The sequence below is a fragment of the Equus quagga genome, chromosome 12, assembly GCF_021613505.1.
Source record: "Equus quagga isolate Etosha38 chromosome 12, UCLA_HA_Equagga_1.0, whole genome shotgun sequence".
In the NCBI taxonomy this organism is placed as follows: domain Eukaryota; kingdom Metazoa; phylum Chordata; class Mammalia; order Perissodactyla; family Equidae; genus Equus; species Equus quagga.
Window position 1 is genome coordinate 43,036,417 of NC_060278.1, and position 14,712 is coordinate 43,051,128.

General features: G+C 33.6%; 1 protein-coding gene across 1 annotated transcript in view; it reads left to right on the plus strand.

The window, feature by feature from the left end:
- The window catches only part of MARK1 (microtubule affinity regulating kinase 1), a gene marked incomplete at its 5' end in the record, with an annotated part of 113,516 nt that overhangs the window by 65,984 nt on the left and 32,820 nt on the right, over positions 1 to 14,712 (plus strand). Inside the window, 6 exons of the mRNA XM_046678016.1 lie at positions 1,101 to 1,149; positions 2,229 to 2,294; positions 6,101 to 6,171; positions 9,206 to 9,262; positions 12,646 to 12,882; positions 12,971 to 13,090. Coding sequence (XP_046533972.1) covers positions 1,101 to 1,149; positions 2,229 to 2,294; positions 6,101 to 6,171; positions 9,206 to 9,262; positions 12,646 to 12,882; positions 12,971 to 13,090 — 600 coding nt within the window. The remainder of the gene's footprint in view (positions 1 to 1,100; positions 1,150 to 2,228; positions 2,295 to 6,100; positions 6,172 to 9,205; positions 9,263 to 12,645; positions 12,883 to 12,970; positions 13,091 to 14,712) is intronic.

Below are 14,712 nucleotides of genomic sequence, written 5' to 3' on the forward strand. Positions count from 1 at the left end.
TGTCAGTGGGCACTTGGGTTGCTTCCACTTTAGCTGTTGTGAATAATGTTGCTGTGGACATGGGTGGATAAGTATCTGAGTCCCTGCTTTCAAGTCTCGTGGGTATATACACTTTCTCCACATCCTTGCCAACACTTGTTATTTTCTGGGTTTGGTTTTTTTTAAGCAGTAGCCATCCTAATGAGTCTGAGGTAATATCGCTTTGTGGTTTTGATTTGCATTTCCCTAATGATTAATGATGTTGAGCATCTTTTCATGTTCTTTTTGGCCATTTGTATATTTCCCTTGGAGAATTGTCACCTCTGAAAGCACCAACTTTAGATTTTATTCTGATAAAATGCATGTGTCATATTACAGACTTTTTAGAATATGACTTATTGGTTGTTCTATTTTTTAAAACTAGTTCTTGATTTTGAATCGATGACATAGTCAAAGAGAACATAGAGAAAAAAAATACCAAATCCTGTTTTTTGAAAAATAGGCCTTATATAGTTTAAAAAGTAAAATAAAACGAAGGGAAATTTTAACATTCGTATTTTAAGTGGCTTATTTTCATTTTGGTTTTGGTTTTATATGAAGTGGTAAATATATTTTTATTATTCTTTAATCTTATTATATAAATCTACCTAAAAATGCTAATGAAAATAGTTTGTTTCCTTTTCAAATTTCATTTAAATGTAGGTTATATCATTTAATATTTCATAAAGTGTCTGATCAACTGGTAGAGATGACTTTAAAGAGTCAGACCCTCAAGGAAGGTTGTTTTTGGATAAAAATCATGTGAAAGACCATTTAGTTTCACTTCCACAGTGTTTTTCTTTTATTCCTAGAAATGAAGAGTAGTTGAGTTTTATTGTATGTGGTACACACACACACACACACACAGAATCGTTTAAGTTAATCTGGTTAAAATTATCCTGGAAACCAAGTCTCATTAAAGTTAGATTTGGAACTGAGAAACAAATCTCATCCCTTAGTTCATTACCAGGACCCTGCACTGTCTTGTAAACGGTTGAATTTCTTCAAATGGATGTTTTGATTGGCTCTCTGCTTTAGTGTTCTTTTTTAACAGAAGTGTGTCTGCTTGTTTTCTTTAACAGTTGTTTCGAGAAGTACGAATAATGAAGATATTGAATCATCCTAATATAGGTACGAAATTTATATACACAATTAATGATGAAGTATTTTCCTTAATTTGAGGCTATTTGAAAAGATACAATTTTAAGAAGGTTTTATATAAAAAAGAAGAAAAGTGATAACCTGAGAAAGTGATACTTCAGGTAAAAATAGAGATGTTAACTGAAGGTTACAAATTGCTGTTTTCTACTACCTTACTATCTTCTACTCTCCACTAAAATATATATGACTTGAAGGTAATGCATACAAGTGTGTTCTGTATCTCTTTAATAAATCTCTCTAAGTAGATTGCATGCCATTTAGGTATTGATAAAAAAATGAATTCCAGATCATTTGATAATATGCATTTTAGTTTGATCATAGTTTATAGGCAAAGTAACTAATTAGAATTTTAAAGAAAGTAAAGAATTGATTTCAATTTTAGTGAATTTATTTCCGTAAGTTCTGATTTCCCCCCATATTTACAAATAAATATTGATTACGTATGTATTATATGAAGTCATTGAATTGTAAGAACTAAAAAGCAATGCTTTTTTTAATCTGTTTACTTTTTAAACACATATTCCTTGCACCTTTAAAACTTTTATGTTTATTAGAGATACTAATGTGATTGTTTTTGGTGTATAATTTCCACTACATAAGTCTGATAATTTATTGGTTTTTTTAACCAGAAACTTTTATAATATCACATAGTTTTAGAATTTTTTTGGATTTGTACCAAATATTATTTAACATTTTAAGATAGGCTCATTATAATATAGTTTCTTTTTAAGCTTTAGTTAAAATTGTATTCTGATTTTAAGATTTTCCTTTTTATTACCTTATTCTAATTAGAAAAAGTAATGGTTTTTTAATCCCAGAAACGTAACTCTCTTTTGACCCAGCAGTTGGTTCCAAATCACTTCATGGTAAGTAGTTTTCTTCCATAGTAGTAATAACCCTTGAGAGAATTTTTAAACTTAAATTTGTAATTAATAATTTTTAGTAACTACTTAAGTTTTCCACTGGTTTAATGTTACCTTAAATTTTCTTAAAATGTATCTATTAGGTGCTAACCATTGCAGAGTTATATCTCTAATTTCTTTTTTCAGTAAAATTGTTTGAAGTTATTGAAACAGAGAAGACCCTCTATTTAGTCATGGAATACGCGAGTGGGGGTAAGGATGAGGGGAATTGAAAAGTTATCTTGGATGAGTCATACGGAATTATCAACACCCAAAGGTTCATTGTATTATTTATGTTTCCATTGTTGTTAATGAATCTGTAATTTTATTAAAATGCCTTTAAGTGATATCTTAAGGAAAATTCAGTGTTTGCTTTCAAGATCTATTGATCTTACATTTGGAAGTTAGATTTTGACTTATTTAAAAATTACTTATGGACATTTTTCAAAGCTCTAAATTTGCATTGTTATCTATGAATGTTTCAATTCTCTTATCTAAATATTATATGATAATATTATGATTAGAAGCTTTAGATTGTGAGCAAGAAATCTCAAATTTAGAATGTATTTAATAAAGTTTATAGTAAAAGCATATTCTAGGTCAGATGTTTATTTCATTCATTGTTTATATATGACAGATTCTCAATGTATATACTTTTTCAAAATAATCCATAAAATGTTTCAATTTGAACGAGTATTGATCTATATATTTTACAAGTTAGAAGACTGAGTTGACAAGGAAATAGGAAGATGCATTTGTAGTAGAATATAATGTGTATTTTGACTACATAGTGTCAAAAACAGGAATGATTTCTAAACACTGAAATATAATAGAAAATTATTTTCATCTCCTGGACTTTCCCTAAAATGAGAGAAACGTCAGCTCAAAATCACTGTTCTGTTAGGCATAGTACTTAACGTTTTCGGAAACAGGTTTAAAATTTATGGAGTTAAATCATTTAATAAGTAAAAAGAGAGCTCTTGAAGGTTTTAAGGGCTCAGAGAATTTAAGCAATTGAAGGAGAGGGCAGCTGAAATTATTTAAACCACTTTGGTTAACTTTTTTGCTAATCAATAGAAAAACTTCGTGTTGGATTGTATTGAGTCCTTTTAGCTAAAAAAGTATATATATTTTTATGGTGATTCAGATTTTATGTAACTAGAATAAAGAAGATTTATTCTAGCCTAGAGTATCTAAACTATGTGATTTTATATTCTCTTAGATTTCTAAAATTTTTTACTACAGATATATATTTTTTAATTGCTTTTTCAGTTTTTTATGCACTTTGAAAGTTTTAGTAAATTTGGTTTTTTGCAAAGCTTTATTTCATCCTGAAAATATTTTGGTGTAGGTTTTTGACTTAACCTGAAAACCTGTGTCATTAATGTTTATTATTATAGGATTTTGAATAAGTATCGTGCAATTCACATAAAATATAGGTCTATAATAAAATTAATGAATCTAAAAATACCACATAATGAACTATTTCTCTATTTTTCTATTCTTTAGTTAGATTTATATAATAATTTGTCAGCTTGGGCACCCTGAGTGTTATTTTTAGTTCAGTTATTTTTTTTTTTAGTGATCTGAAGTCTAAAGAAAGGGGCTAGACATGCTTTGATACTTTCGTATGAGAAATAGACTGCTAAAAGTCTGTGGACACCATTCTGTTTTTATGAAGGTCCACCGAAAGGCTGTGTTAATATTAGTATGTATACTGTATTAACGATCCATGGTAAGTACAGTCAACTCTCTATTGGTGCTCATGAAAGGGAGCAATGGCTGGAGTAATAGAGCACACAGGGTCGTCGCTGATCTCCTTCAGTAGCATAGCTGGACAGGCAGTGTCGTGTAGAGAGCTGTGGACTGGAATGCAGCCCCAACCAGGTGGTCCATCACTCAATTCTGATTCCTGGTGATGGATTTTCTTTGGGTCTTGCCAGTCAGTGATCCTGTAACAAAACCATCATGGTTCTGTGGCAGTAAATCTAGAAGCATTTTCTTGCCTTTTTAATCTATAAGTGGCAAGGCAACTCTGGAAAATAAAACACTTAGTATTTTTCCTCTGAAATTTCCAGATATTTTAGGATTGAATCTTACGTGCACACTACAAACCTAGCACGAACAAGAGTTGAGTCAGACAGCTCCCTCTTTGCCAGGAGTAGATCAGTTCATTCTGGTTCACTAATGGGGCAAAAGCTCTTCAGTGATTAGAAAAGTAGGGAACTCCTTTATGATTTTGAACCATGTTTAGTCCACAGGAGCCCATTCTCAGCCCATCTGAGAAAGCTTCTAACCATTAGAAGTAGGTTTCAGGGCCACTCTGGAATGGTGTGTTTATTCCTTCTTTCATTCATGCCAACAATATTTATTAACTGTTTACTGTGTACTAGGTAATATTCTAAGGGCTGGGGACACATGGGTGAGCAGAGACAAAGTCCCTGCCCTCAAGAAGATTACATTCTAGTTAGGGAAGCAAATCCTAAGTAAACAATATTTCACAAGTGAAGGACTGAGTCATGTAAACATCTGAGGGATGAGCATTCCAGGCAGAACTTAAGAGTAGTCCAAATCTTTGAACTCTTGCATATATCTTTCCCAGCCTAAATTCACATATGTAGAATTAACTGCTATGATGGGTCCACTAGGGCATCCATTCATTTCTCTGTTGTCATCATCCCATTTAATCATTTAAGTCTGCTTGATATATGCTGTCTGACATTGTAGATGTATTAGTTTCATCTGACATACGTCATTACGTATTTGATTTTTAATATTTTACTTATATCTTAGGACTGATATTTCATATATGTGTATGTAATATATCTGTATACCTGGATACAAATATATAATTTATTGAGTGCTTACTATGTGCCAGTCACTGTGCTAAGCACATGCATTGTTTCATTTAATCCTCACAACAGCTGTGTGAGAAAGGCCATAGATAGAAACTGGGTCTTAATGAAGTTAAGAAATCTTCATAGTGTCTCCCGATAGCTCCTTAAGGCTAAACCAGGACGTACCAAAATTGGTCTGATTATAACGCCTGAGTTTTTAAACACTTTCTGTACTTTCTAAGAGCTCTTTAAGCCACTTTGTGTGTTTTTGATACACATGTTTATCTATATGTTGCAAATTATAAGAGCACAAAAAATAAATTTATCCCTTGCACTGAGATATTTTATTTTTAATATTGTAACTATACATTAATTTTTTTTACTATTATTGACTAGAGAAAAATGAAAAGCCTTAGACATGTAAACTAATGGATCTATCACAAGATTTCTACAGTTTCTAGTTATCTTTAAATTATTTCAACAAATATGTTTTGTCTGTCCACTTTGTGTTCTGTCATGGGGATGGAGATACAGATAAAGTACAGACAGGGTGATATTCAAGTAGTTTGCAGTTCATTTGGGGTAATGGGAGATGCGCACAGGATGATTTAATTCTGTATTATAAGAAGTTAAATACCAAAATAAATGAAATGAATGTAGTGAGAATAAGCATAATCAGAGTATAGGAAGGAAAGAAAGAAATCAATGTGGATGGAAGTAGTGAGACGGAATTTGACTAAGACTACATGACAAGTGGAATTTAAAAGAGAGAGATCCAATGTAATATGACTTTTGCTATTTTGTTTCAAACATAGGCCCCAAATGCAAAGCCAAATGTAATTTTTGATTGCCCATACTGTGGCTTCCCTTTATTAGAATGGATAATAAAGAGTTGACTGTATTTTTACATACTACTTGAAAGCAGAAAGCAAGTTTCCTTGGTTGTGTTTTTATGACTTTCTTAAAGAGTTTTGCTAAATCATAAGATGCTACAGGTATTCAATTTTATATGTAATTTTTTCCTTTTTTTCTATTCATGTAATGGTTTGTGATTTACGTAGAACTATCAGAAAATTGTAGGCCAAAACCTCCTTTAAAAACAAGACAAAAACTTGACGTTGCATATATTGTTAATTGAAAATCTCTGTGTATTTTACTGCCTGCTTTGCCTTTCTGATTCAGGTGAAGTATTTGATTACTTAGTTGCCCATGGAAGAATGAAAGAAAAAGAGGCCCGTGCAAAATTTAGGCAGGTATGGAAAGTAGTTTTCAACTTTGTTTTTTGATATTTTTAGTGATGTACAGTGCACAGTATCACAAACTGGACTTCAGAAGACATGGTATTTTAAAAAGAAAAATTCCTGTTTTCTTTTTAAGAATGGAAAGCTGAAAAAGAAATCTTTTCCTCCTGAATTTAAATTTAAAAATAGTTACAAATGATTATTTTTAGATTACCATAAATAGTGAAATGTTTACAGATGAGACTTGTCTTATTAATTCCTTGATAGTCTTAGAAATGTAGACTAGACTGAGATAGATAGCAAAGAAATACTTCATCCTTTATCCAGTAATTCTTGCCAAGTATTATTAGTTTTATGTATGTAGTATAAATATGGCTGTTTAAAGAGGTTATTATTTTATTTTCTTTTATAATTAGAGATGTCTTGGTGTTAGAACTCATATTTTGTAGATTTAAAGACTATGGTCAATTTTATTTAGTCAGGTAGGCAGAGAACTTTGCAAATGTGGCAGAAGAATATAGTGATATTTGTATTTCTGGTTCAAGTTGAATATGACTTGTTACAGAAATGATAAAATAAGAAAAAGTAATTTAAGTTCATCTAAGATTTCTTTTTTAATTTTTAGGAATGAAGTGATTAAAATTAGCATTCTTTGTAAATTACTGTGGAAATGAGAAATTAATGAATTGTAAATTGTTCATAAAATTGACTTAAGTAAAGTTTCAGCAGACAACTTACTGTATCCCAAACTTAACCTCTGTGAATGTTTTGAGGTGGGAGGATCTCGCCATTGAATAATGCAGTAAAACTTGTGCATGTGGATGGGGATTCCAGCAGGAGTCAGAAGCCAGAACTCTTTCATGGCAGAAATTCCACCCTGCTAGAGAAGTGTGTAATATTATAAACCTCCAGGTTTGACTGCTAGAGGTCAGTGGTCATAGAGTTTGGGGAGAATGACAGCATTCTCTTTAATTATCTTTCCTTTCTTAAGTCTTTAAGTCTCAGGAGATTTTGTTTTCTAGAAATGCCTCTAGAACTGCTTCATAGAGACCATTCCGTCTCATGTGAAATGCATGTTTGATAACCAAATGATTGTCTATAACATGCCTTCTTCACTGTATCAAGACAAAGTGATTTGAAAAAGATAGTGTCATTATCAGCGAGTTTCTGTCATCCATGCTAGCCCATGTAGTATGTCAATAAGATGTATTAATATTTACAGATAAAAGTGTATATCCATTGGCCAATGAACATGACTTTAGTGAAAATTGGATATTAGAATTTTGAAGCATATTGCTTAAGAGAACTAATACTATAAATGTTCATTGTAAGATTCTGCTGCATTTTGGGGGCTCACACTTCAAATTGATCATAGTCATTCACAGTGGCTCTGCTCAAAAACATTTAATGGCTCTGTAGTACCTGCTTAGTTTGGAATTCAGAGACTTTTACCAACCTGTCTATCACGGTTTGACTCCCACTGTTACCCTTTTCCCACCTACATTGTGTTGCCCCAACATCAGTGCCTTTCACCGCATTACCGTCTACTTCCCCATCACCAAATCTCCACGTTTTAAAATATTACTGTCCTTCAGGGATGGCTTAGATCATCCAGGAAGCATCTCTAACTGAAATTTTTCTTCATGATTCCCCCATTTCCCTGTACCTCTGCTTCTGTGATTCTGCCTTGTATTACAGTTACTCATATACATGTTTTCTTCTCCTAATCAGACTGTCAGCTCCTGAAGGGCAGGGTCCATGTAGTGTTAATTTTTGTATTCTTCTAGCAACAAGCACATTTTCTTGCACATAACAGGTACTCAATAAACTGTTGAGTCAAAATAAATTTAATTGAATTACATATTACTCATTGTGTGTTGATTTTCTTTTGAATTCATGTTTTCTCTGTTTGAACCATGTTAGTATACATTAGCATAACTTTATAAAACAGTACTGAACTATCAATTTCATCACTTCTACTTTGAAGTTCCTTTTTTTAACCCATGTTTCTTTCAGCGTGGTCATACTTCACATCACCTTTGGGTTTCTAACAATCTCATTTCTATCTCCATTTGTCAATGCCTAATCAATATTTAACATTCAAACTGGGTTTACATTTAACTGAATCCACAGAATTGAACGTTCTGCTGTGCATTCAAATGGTCGTCCTCCTATACATCAGATATAATTGTATGTACAAAATAGTTCTTGATTGCTCTCAAATTCTTGCCATTTCTGTATTTTATGTAGTAAATAACTGTCATAGAATGTTCATAACCTATTTCTCATTTGTATCTTTGACCCTTAAACTGTTGGGTTCCTCCCTGTTTAACCTTGTCCCCAAAGAGCCCTGTGTAATGGTTAAAAATCATGACTGTATACAAAATATAGTTACCGTTGTAGAATGCTTTGCCTGAATTAGTGACAAGTTTGAGATTGAATTTCTTTTTTCCTTCTTTTCTTTTGATAATTGGGTTTCTTTTTAAGGCTCAAAAATTTTCCCATTTCTTTGTATGTGAACAGCCAAATAGAGGGTGTTGCTAAATACCCCATTGATAAGTTCTTAGTCAGTTGACCTCACTAAAGAAACATGCTTTGAACACATTTTATATAATTCCTAAAATAGACTCTTGCTTTTTGAACTTGAATCGACTGTCTTGGGATACTGATTCGTGTGTACCAAAGCTCTTATTCCAACATTGGAATAAACCATTTGACCAAAACTATAAATTGTACACATTTCATCATGTAAATAGAGAAATGTAACAACCCATAAAAATCATCACAAACTCTGACAGAGAAATATTTTAGTGTATTTCAGCAAGAGACTACTGCTTTTCCACATTTTCCACATTTAAGAGTGAAAGTTTCATCACTCTGACTTTAATGTGTATAGTTTTCTGAACTAAATGAACAGTGAAATTATTAAATATTACTTTGAAATCCTAGTTAGTAATTTATCTAAGTTGGAGGTGATAATTGGGGAAAAATTGCGATGTTTTACCATAAAATCATTTTGAATCTTTTATCCAAATGTTTATTTCAGATTGTATCTGCTGTACAGTATTGTCATCAAAAATGCATTGTTCACCGAGATCTTAAGGTAAGCAACTGATTTTATAACAAATTCTTAATTATTAACAGATATAGTATTAGAGCTATCTTTTCGTTGCCTAACTGTGCCAGGTACTATACACGGAAATTAGTTTTTATTTAATCCTCATAGCAACTTTATGAAAGGCAATATTTTCACTGAGGAAATGAGGAAAATATGAATGAGGTTATCTAGCATTAAAGGCTAGAGGATTTGTTTCATCATTAATTAGCTTATTTTAACAGAGAAATGTGGAACTTTGTCCCAGACTAAGAATGCCTGAGGTCCCATTCAATCAGAAGCAAGGTCAGGGGACAAATCCAGGTTTGTCTGATGTAAGAGCCAGAGCCCATTTTTTACATCAAAGCTCAAAGAAGTAAGGAAATTTTTTAAATGTTTTTATGAACATCAAATGCTTGTGATTAGTATAAACTGGCATCCGTTAGAATCAGAAGTGTGTGATAGTCAAGAAATGTTTGTAGTAATGAACTTGGAAGCAAAGATATCTCTTTGAGGTACCGATTTAATTTCCTTTGGGTATATTTCCAAGAGAAGGATTGCTGGATCATAGGTAGTTCTATTTTTAGTTTTTCGAGGTACTTCCATATGGTTTTCCATAACAGCTGTACCAATTTACATTCTCTCCAGCAGTGTACAAGGTTTCCCGTTCTCCACATCCTTGCCAACATTTATCTTTTATATTTTTGATCATAGCCATCCTAACAGGTGGGAGATGATATCTCATTGTGATTTTGGTTTGCGTTTCCCTGATGATTAGTGATGTTGAGTACCTTTTCATGGACCTCTTGATCATTCGTATATCTTCTTTGGAAAAATGTCTACTGAGGTGGTTTGGGCCATTTTTTAATTGTGTTGTTTGGTGTTTTGCTATTGAGTTGTATGAATTCTTTATGCATTGTGGATATTAATCCTTTATCAGATATATGGTTTGCAAATGTCTTCTCCCAGTCGTTAGGTTGTCATTTTGTTGATGGTTTTCTTTGCTGTACAGAAACATTGTAGTTTGATGAAGTCTCACTTGTTTACTTTCACTTTGGTTGCCTGAGCTTTTGGTGTCATATCCAAAAAGTTAATGGTACTGTCCTGAATATTGGAAATTTGCTAAGAGAATGGATTTCAGATATTCTCATCACACACACACAAAAATGGTAACTATGTGCGGAGATGATATGTTAATTAGCTTGGCTATTATAATTATTTCACTGTGTGTATGTACATCAAATCATGTACACCTGAAATATATACAAGTTTTATTCAAAGATAAACAGAAAAAAAAAGAAAGTAATGGTTGTGGCCAAGTAAGTTTGTTTTTATTTAATGGAGGTAGAAATATGTCCCTGAGCTAAAATAGTTTGTCTTTTTTTCCTTTTTCCCTCTTCTTCCAAATTTAACTTACGTTGTTTCTTACCTTGGAGTCTAGTTTTCTTTTTTACTTCTTTTCCTGTGGCCTCTGTCAATTACTAGCAGTAGTTTATATTATATTTGAAAGTACTGTACTGCATAGTTGTCAAAAGTCTCATCCTGGGGCCAGCCCGGTGGCTCAGCAGTTAAATGCACACATTCTGCTTCGGCGGCCTGGGGTTCGCTGGTTCAGATCCCGGGTGCGGCCATGGCACCGCTTGGCAAGCCATGCTGTGGTAGGCGTCCCACATATAAAGTAGAGAAAGATGGGCACGGATGTTAGCTCAGGGCCAGTCTTCCTCAGCAAAAAGAGGATTGACAGCAGATGTTAGCTCAGGGCTGATCTTCCTCAAAAAAAAAAAAAGTCTCATCCTGTATTTGGCTTTATTTTTCTGAGATTACAGACTTTCTACTGCTCCAAATTTTTCTATTTCTCAATTTCCTCCCTCAGTCATTTTAAAGGGAGATCATTTCTGCAAAGAAAGGGAAAAAGAGGACTATTCCCCTGCCTGTGTGTTTGACTCCCAATTTATCTCATTTCTTATATGAAAAAAAAAATCACGTTCAAACCCTGTGTTTTCCTTCCAGTCGAGTGGAGGGAGTTTCCTGTACAATTCTGGAAGGAAACCTCAGAGGCTCCTCAAGCTCTCCTCCTCTGAGGCAGCTTGGGTACTTTGATATCCATCCAGACATCTTCAGAGAGACTGAGAAAAGTCAGCTTGCTCACACGTGGCCTTAGATATTTACAACGACCAGGCCCTTACATCAGAACATCAAAATAACCTGCTTTTATCACACAGTCCATAAATTATTTATGTTATGGTTTAATATAAATCTCCCAAATTTATGTGCTGTTATAATATTTATGTCATAAATCACACCACATTTTGTTGTGTATTTTTGGGTGTTGGATGTATCTCCATTTTCCAAAACAAATATCCCAAGCTAGCATACCTTAAAAAAAGAGAGGAAGATGGGGGGTGGGGGAGGGAAGAGCTCTATGATGGGCAGAGTGCCTGGCTGTCATGACTCTTGGACCTCCAGTGGTGGAGAAAACTCTGATCTTCGTTTTAGTCAAATTTTACTCCCTTATGTGATCTCATAAATCACTTCTACAAAGTAACGTATAACTTTGTTAGTCTGTCAGTTGTAACGTCCAGTTTGAAACAAAACATGTACAGAAGCAAATCCTGTATTGAATTGCTTGCATTTACCAAAGGCACATTTAAAATGTTTCCTTTCAGTGATTCTGATGTGGGATTTTAGAAAACCAGCATCTCAGAACATGAGGGGGAAAAAATCACTGCTTTCTACCAAAGTATACCTCTAGGAGAGGTCTCGTTTTAGAACAGGAAGAGGAAGCTTCAGACAGACAAAGTCTAATGGAGGCGGCACTGTATTGTTTCATTTTACTGGAAGAACAGGACTTTGTTGAGGAAGCGTTCTGTAAGAGAGGACGAAGGATCGAATTCAGTAGAACAGAACCTCTGCCTGGCAGTTATTTTAGGTATACTCTAGAGCTTTGCATTATTAACCAATGATACTCTATTAAAATGGAGCACTGTTGGGTAAACTTGTTGATTAAGCCCAAAATGGATTAACATTACCTTGATTTATAAGTTCTTTAGAATAGGTCACGTTAAGGTACAGTTCCAGCATGTTTCTTACCATGAAGAAAGAAATGGGTTTAAAATATCCTGTGAAAGAAAATGGGTTTTAAATAACCTTTCTTAGAGAGTTGCAGTTATGCATATAAATGAGAGCTTTCCTTTTTTAGTGTTAAAATTGAGTCTTATATTGATGTAATTCTGAGAAGCTATGCGTTGAAGTACCAAGCTGAGCTTATAAATTCGATATTACATTTAAAAATGAGAGGCAAGGAATATGTGTTTGGGATCTGAAATAATTATAGTGAACAGTTTATTTTACATAGGCTTTTTACATTGTCCTTTTTATTATCTTCCTCTTAGGCTGAAAACCTTCTCCTTGATGCTGATATGAATATTAAAATTGCTGACTTTGGTTTTAGTAATGAATTTACAGTGGGGAACAAATTGGACACATTTTGTGGAAGCCCACCCTATGCTGCACCCGAGCTTTTCCAAGGAAAGAAGTACGATGGGCCCGAGGTGGATGTGTGGAGTCTTGGCGTCATTCTCTATACGTTAGTCAGTGGCTCGTTGCCTTTTGATGGCCAGAATTTAAAGGTATCAGCTAAATCCAATATTGATGTTTTATCCCCAAGCATGATAATTTCAAAAGTCAGTTATAAGTGCTCTCTTTCGCCTCTTTAAGGAGCTGCGGGAGCGAGTCTTACGGGGAAAGTACCGTATTCCCTTCTATATGTCCACGGACTGTGAAAATCTTCTGAAGAAGTTGCTAGTACTGAATCCCATAAAGAGAGGCAGCCTGGAAGTAAGTCCTTTTTTGTACTCCAGTTTTAAGTTTAGCAATTAAAATATTCCAGGAACTGAAGAGCATTTTAAATAATTTATTTCCTGTGTCTTTTTAGGAAAATTGCCGAATCATCTAATTTGCCTTTTGTTTAAAGCTAGGGAAAGCGACATGCTTCTTTCACTGCTCAAAGGTTGTCACAGTAGGTTTCTTTAAAGACTGTTATTTCTTCTTTGTCCTGCAGTGGAGTATTAAGTTAAAACAGCGTAAAAATAGAGATAAAATTGACTTCTAGTTGGAGAAGGAGGAAAACCTAGACTCTGTCAGGAATTGCTTGATCCAATACAGAAACCTTGTATTTAGTAAGTACAAATCTTTTGAGAATAAAAGAAGATAGTGGAAATTCTAATCCAGTAAATACTTCATGGCTGTATCTGAAATTAGTATCTGATATTAAAAAAATTCCTTAGAAACCTCTCGGAATCAGTACAGAAAACTTGCGATTTAAGTAGAGCATATTGGAAACAGGTATTTCATTTCTTAACACATTGTTGTGTTGCCTACCTACGTTCCCTATGTGAGGTTATTTAAAATAATAGACACTGTTATAAATGTACTCAGTATGTGACATCCAAATGACCTCAGAGGTTCGCATAACCAAAATGTCCAACCTTTTTTCCCCTGACACAGCAGTCAGAACAACTCATTTCTCAAGTATTTTTCCCATCTGTTTTTTAGAATGATATAATAAGATAATTTCAGAGATTCAGCATGTATTATTCATTAGTACTTTTTTGTCCTCGTTTATTTGCCTTAGTAGATAGGGTAGAAAATTCCGAGAATTAACCTCATTTAAACTGTGCTTTTTTAGTGTAGCAGTGGGGCTTTCTGGCACGGACTCCATGCTGGTTAGGAGGCAGCCTTGTAGGGAGCCATCCCTGGGCACAGAGCTCACAGGTTAGTTTGGGCTGTGTAATTTTATTCCAAAAATATTTTTCACGAAAAGACACAGTATGTTTTGATGGAGTTAAGATATGGTCAGTTCCATTGGAAAATTATTTTCAGTGCTTTATATCAGTGAATCAATTATCAGATATTTTTTACTGAATTGTTTGTTTAAATGTGATTACTCCCTTCCTATGATTTTTGTATTTTTTCCTTTGGTGGTAAAAGGTTATGTTAATAATGTTTTAATAGAGAATCCTGTGCAGTAGAAAAGCCCATTTTCATATTAACTGCTTTTCTAAACTTACTTTGAATTGTTATTCCTAGTTAAAAAGTTAAAATTGTTGACTCTCATATCATTTCTAAAATTTTATGGCAACGTAGGTCTCTCTTAATCCTGCTTTCTGACCCACTTTTATCATAGGAACCTGGTTTACCTGAATGTCACTTAGAAAATGTCCAGTTGAGGCACCAGCTCATCTGATGAGCAGAGCAAAAGACATACAAAAATTATTTGGGGGGAATAGATGTTACGATCTCTGTGGACAGACGATAAGATGTACTTAGTGTCTTAAAGGTGATTAATTTACAGTAGCCAGATATTTATGTCTTTCATCCTTAGTATTAAAATGCGAAGGATTAAAGTATTAGAATTTTCTGAGCTTAATTTAAAAGCCGAGTTATGATTATTGAAACAT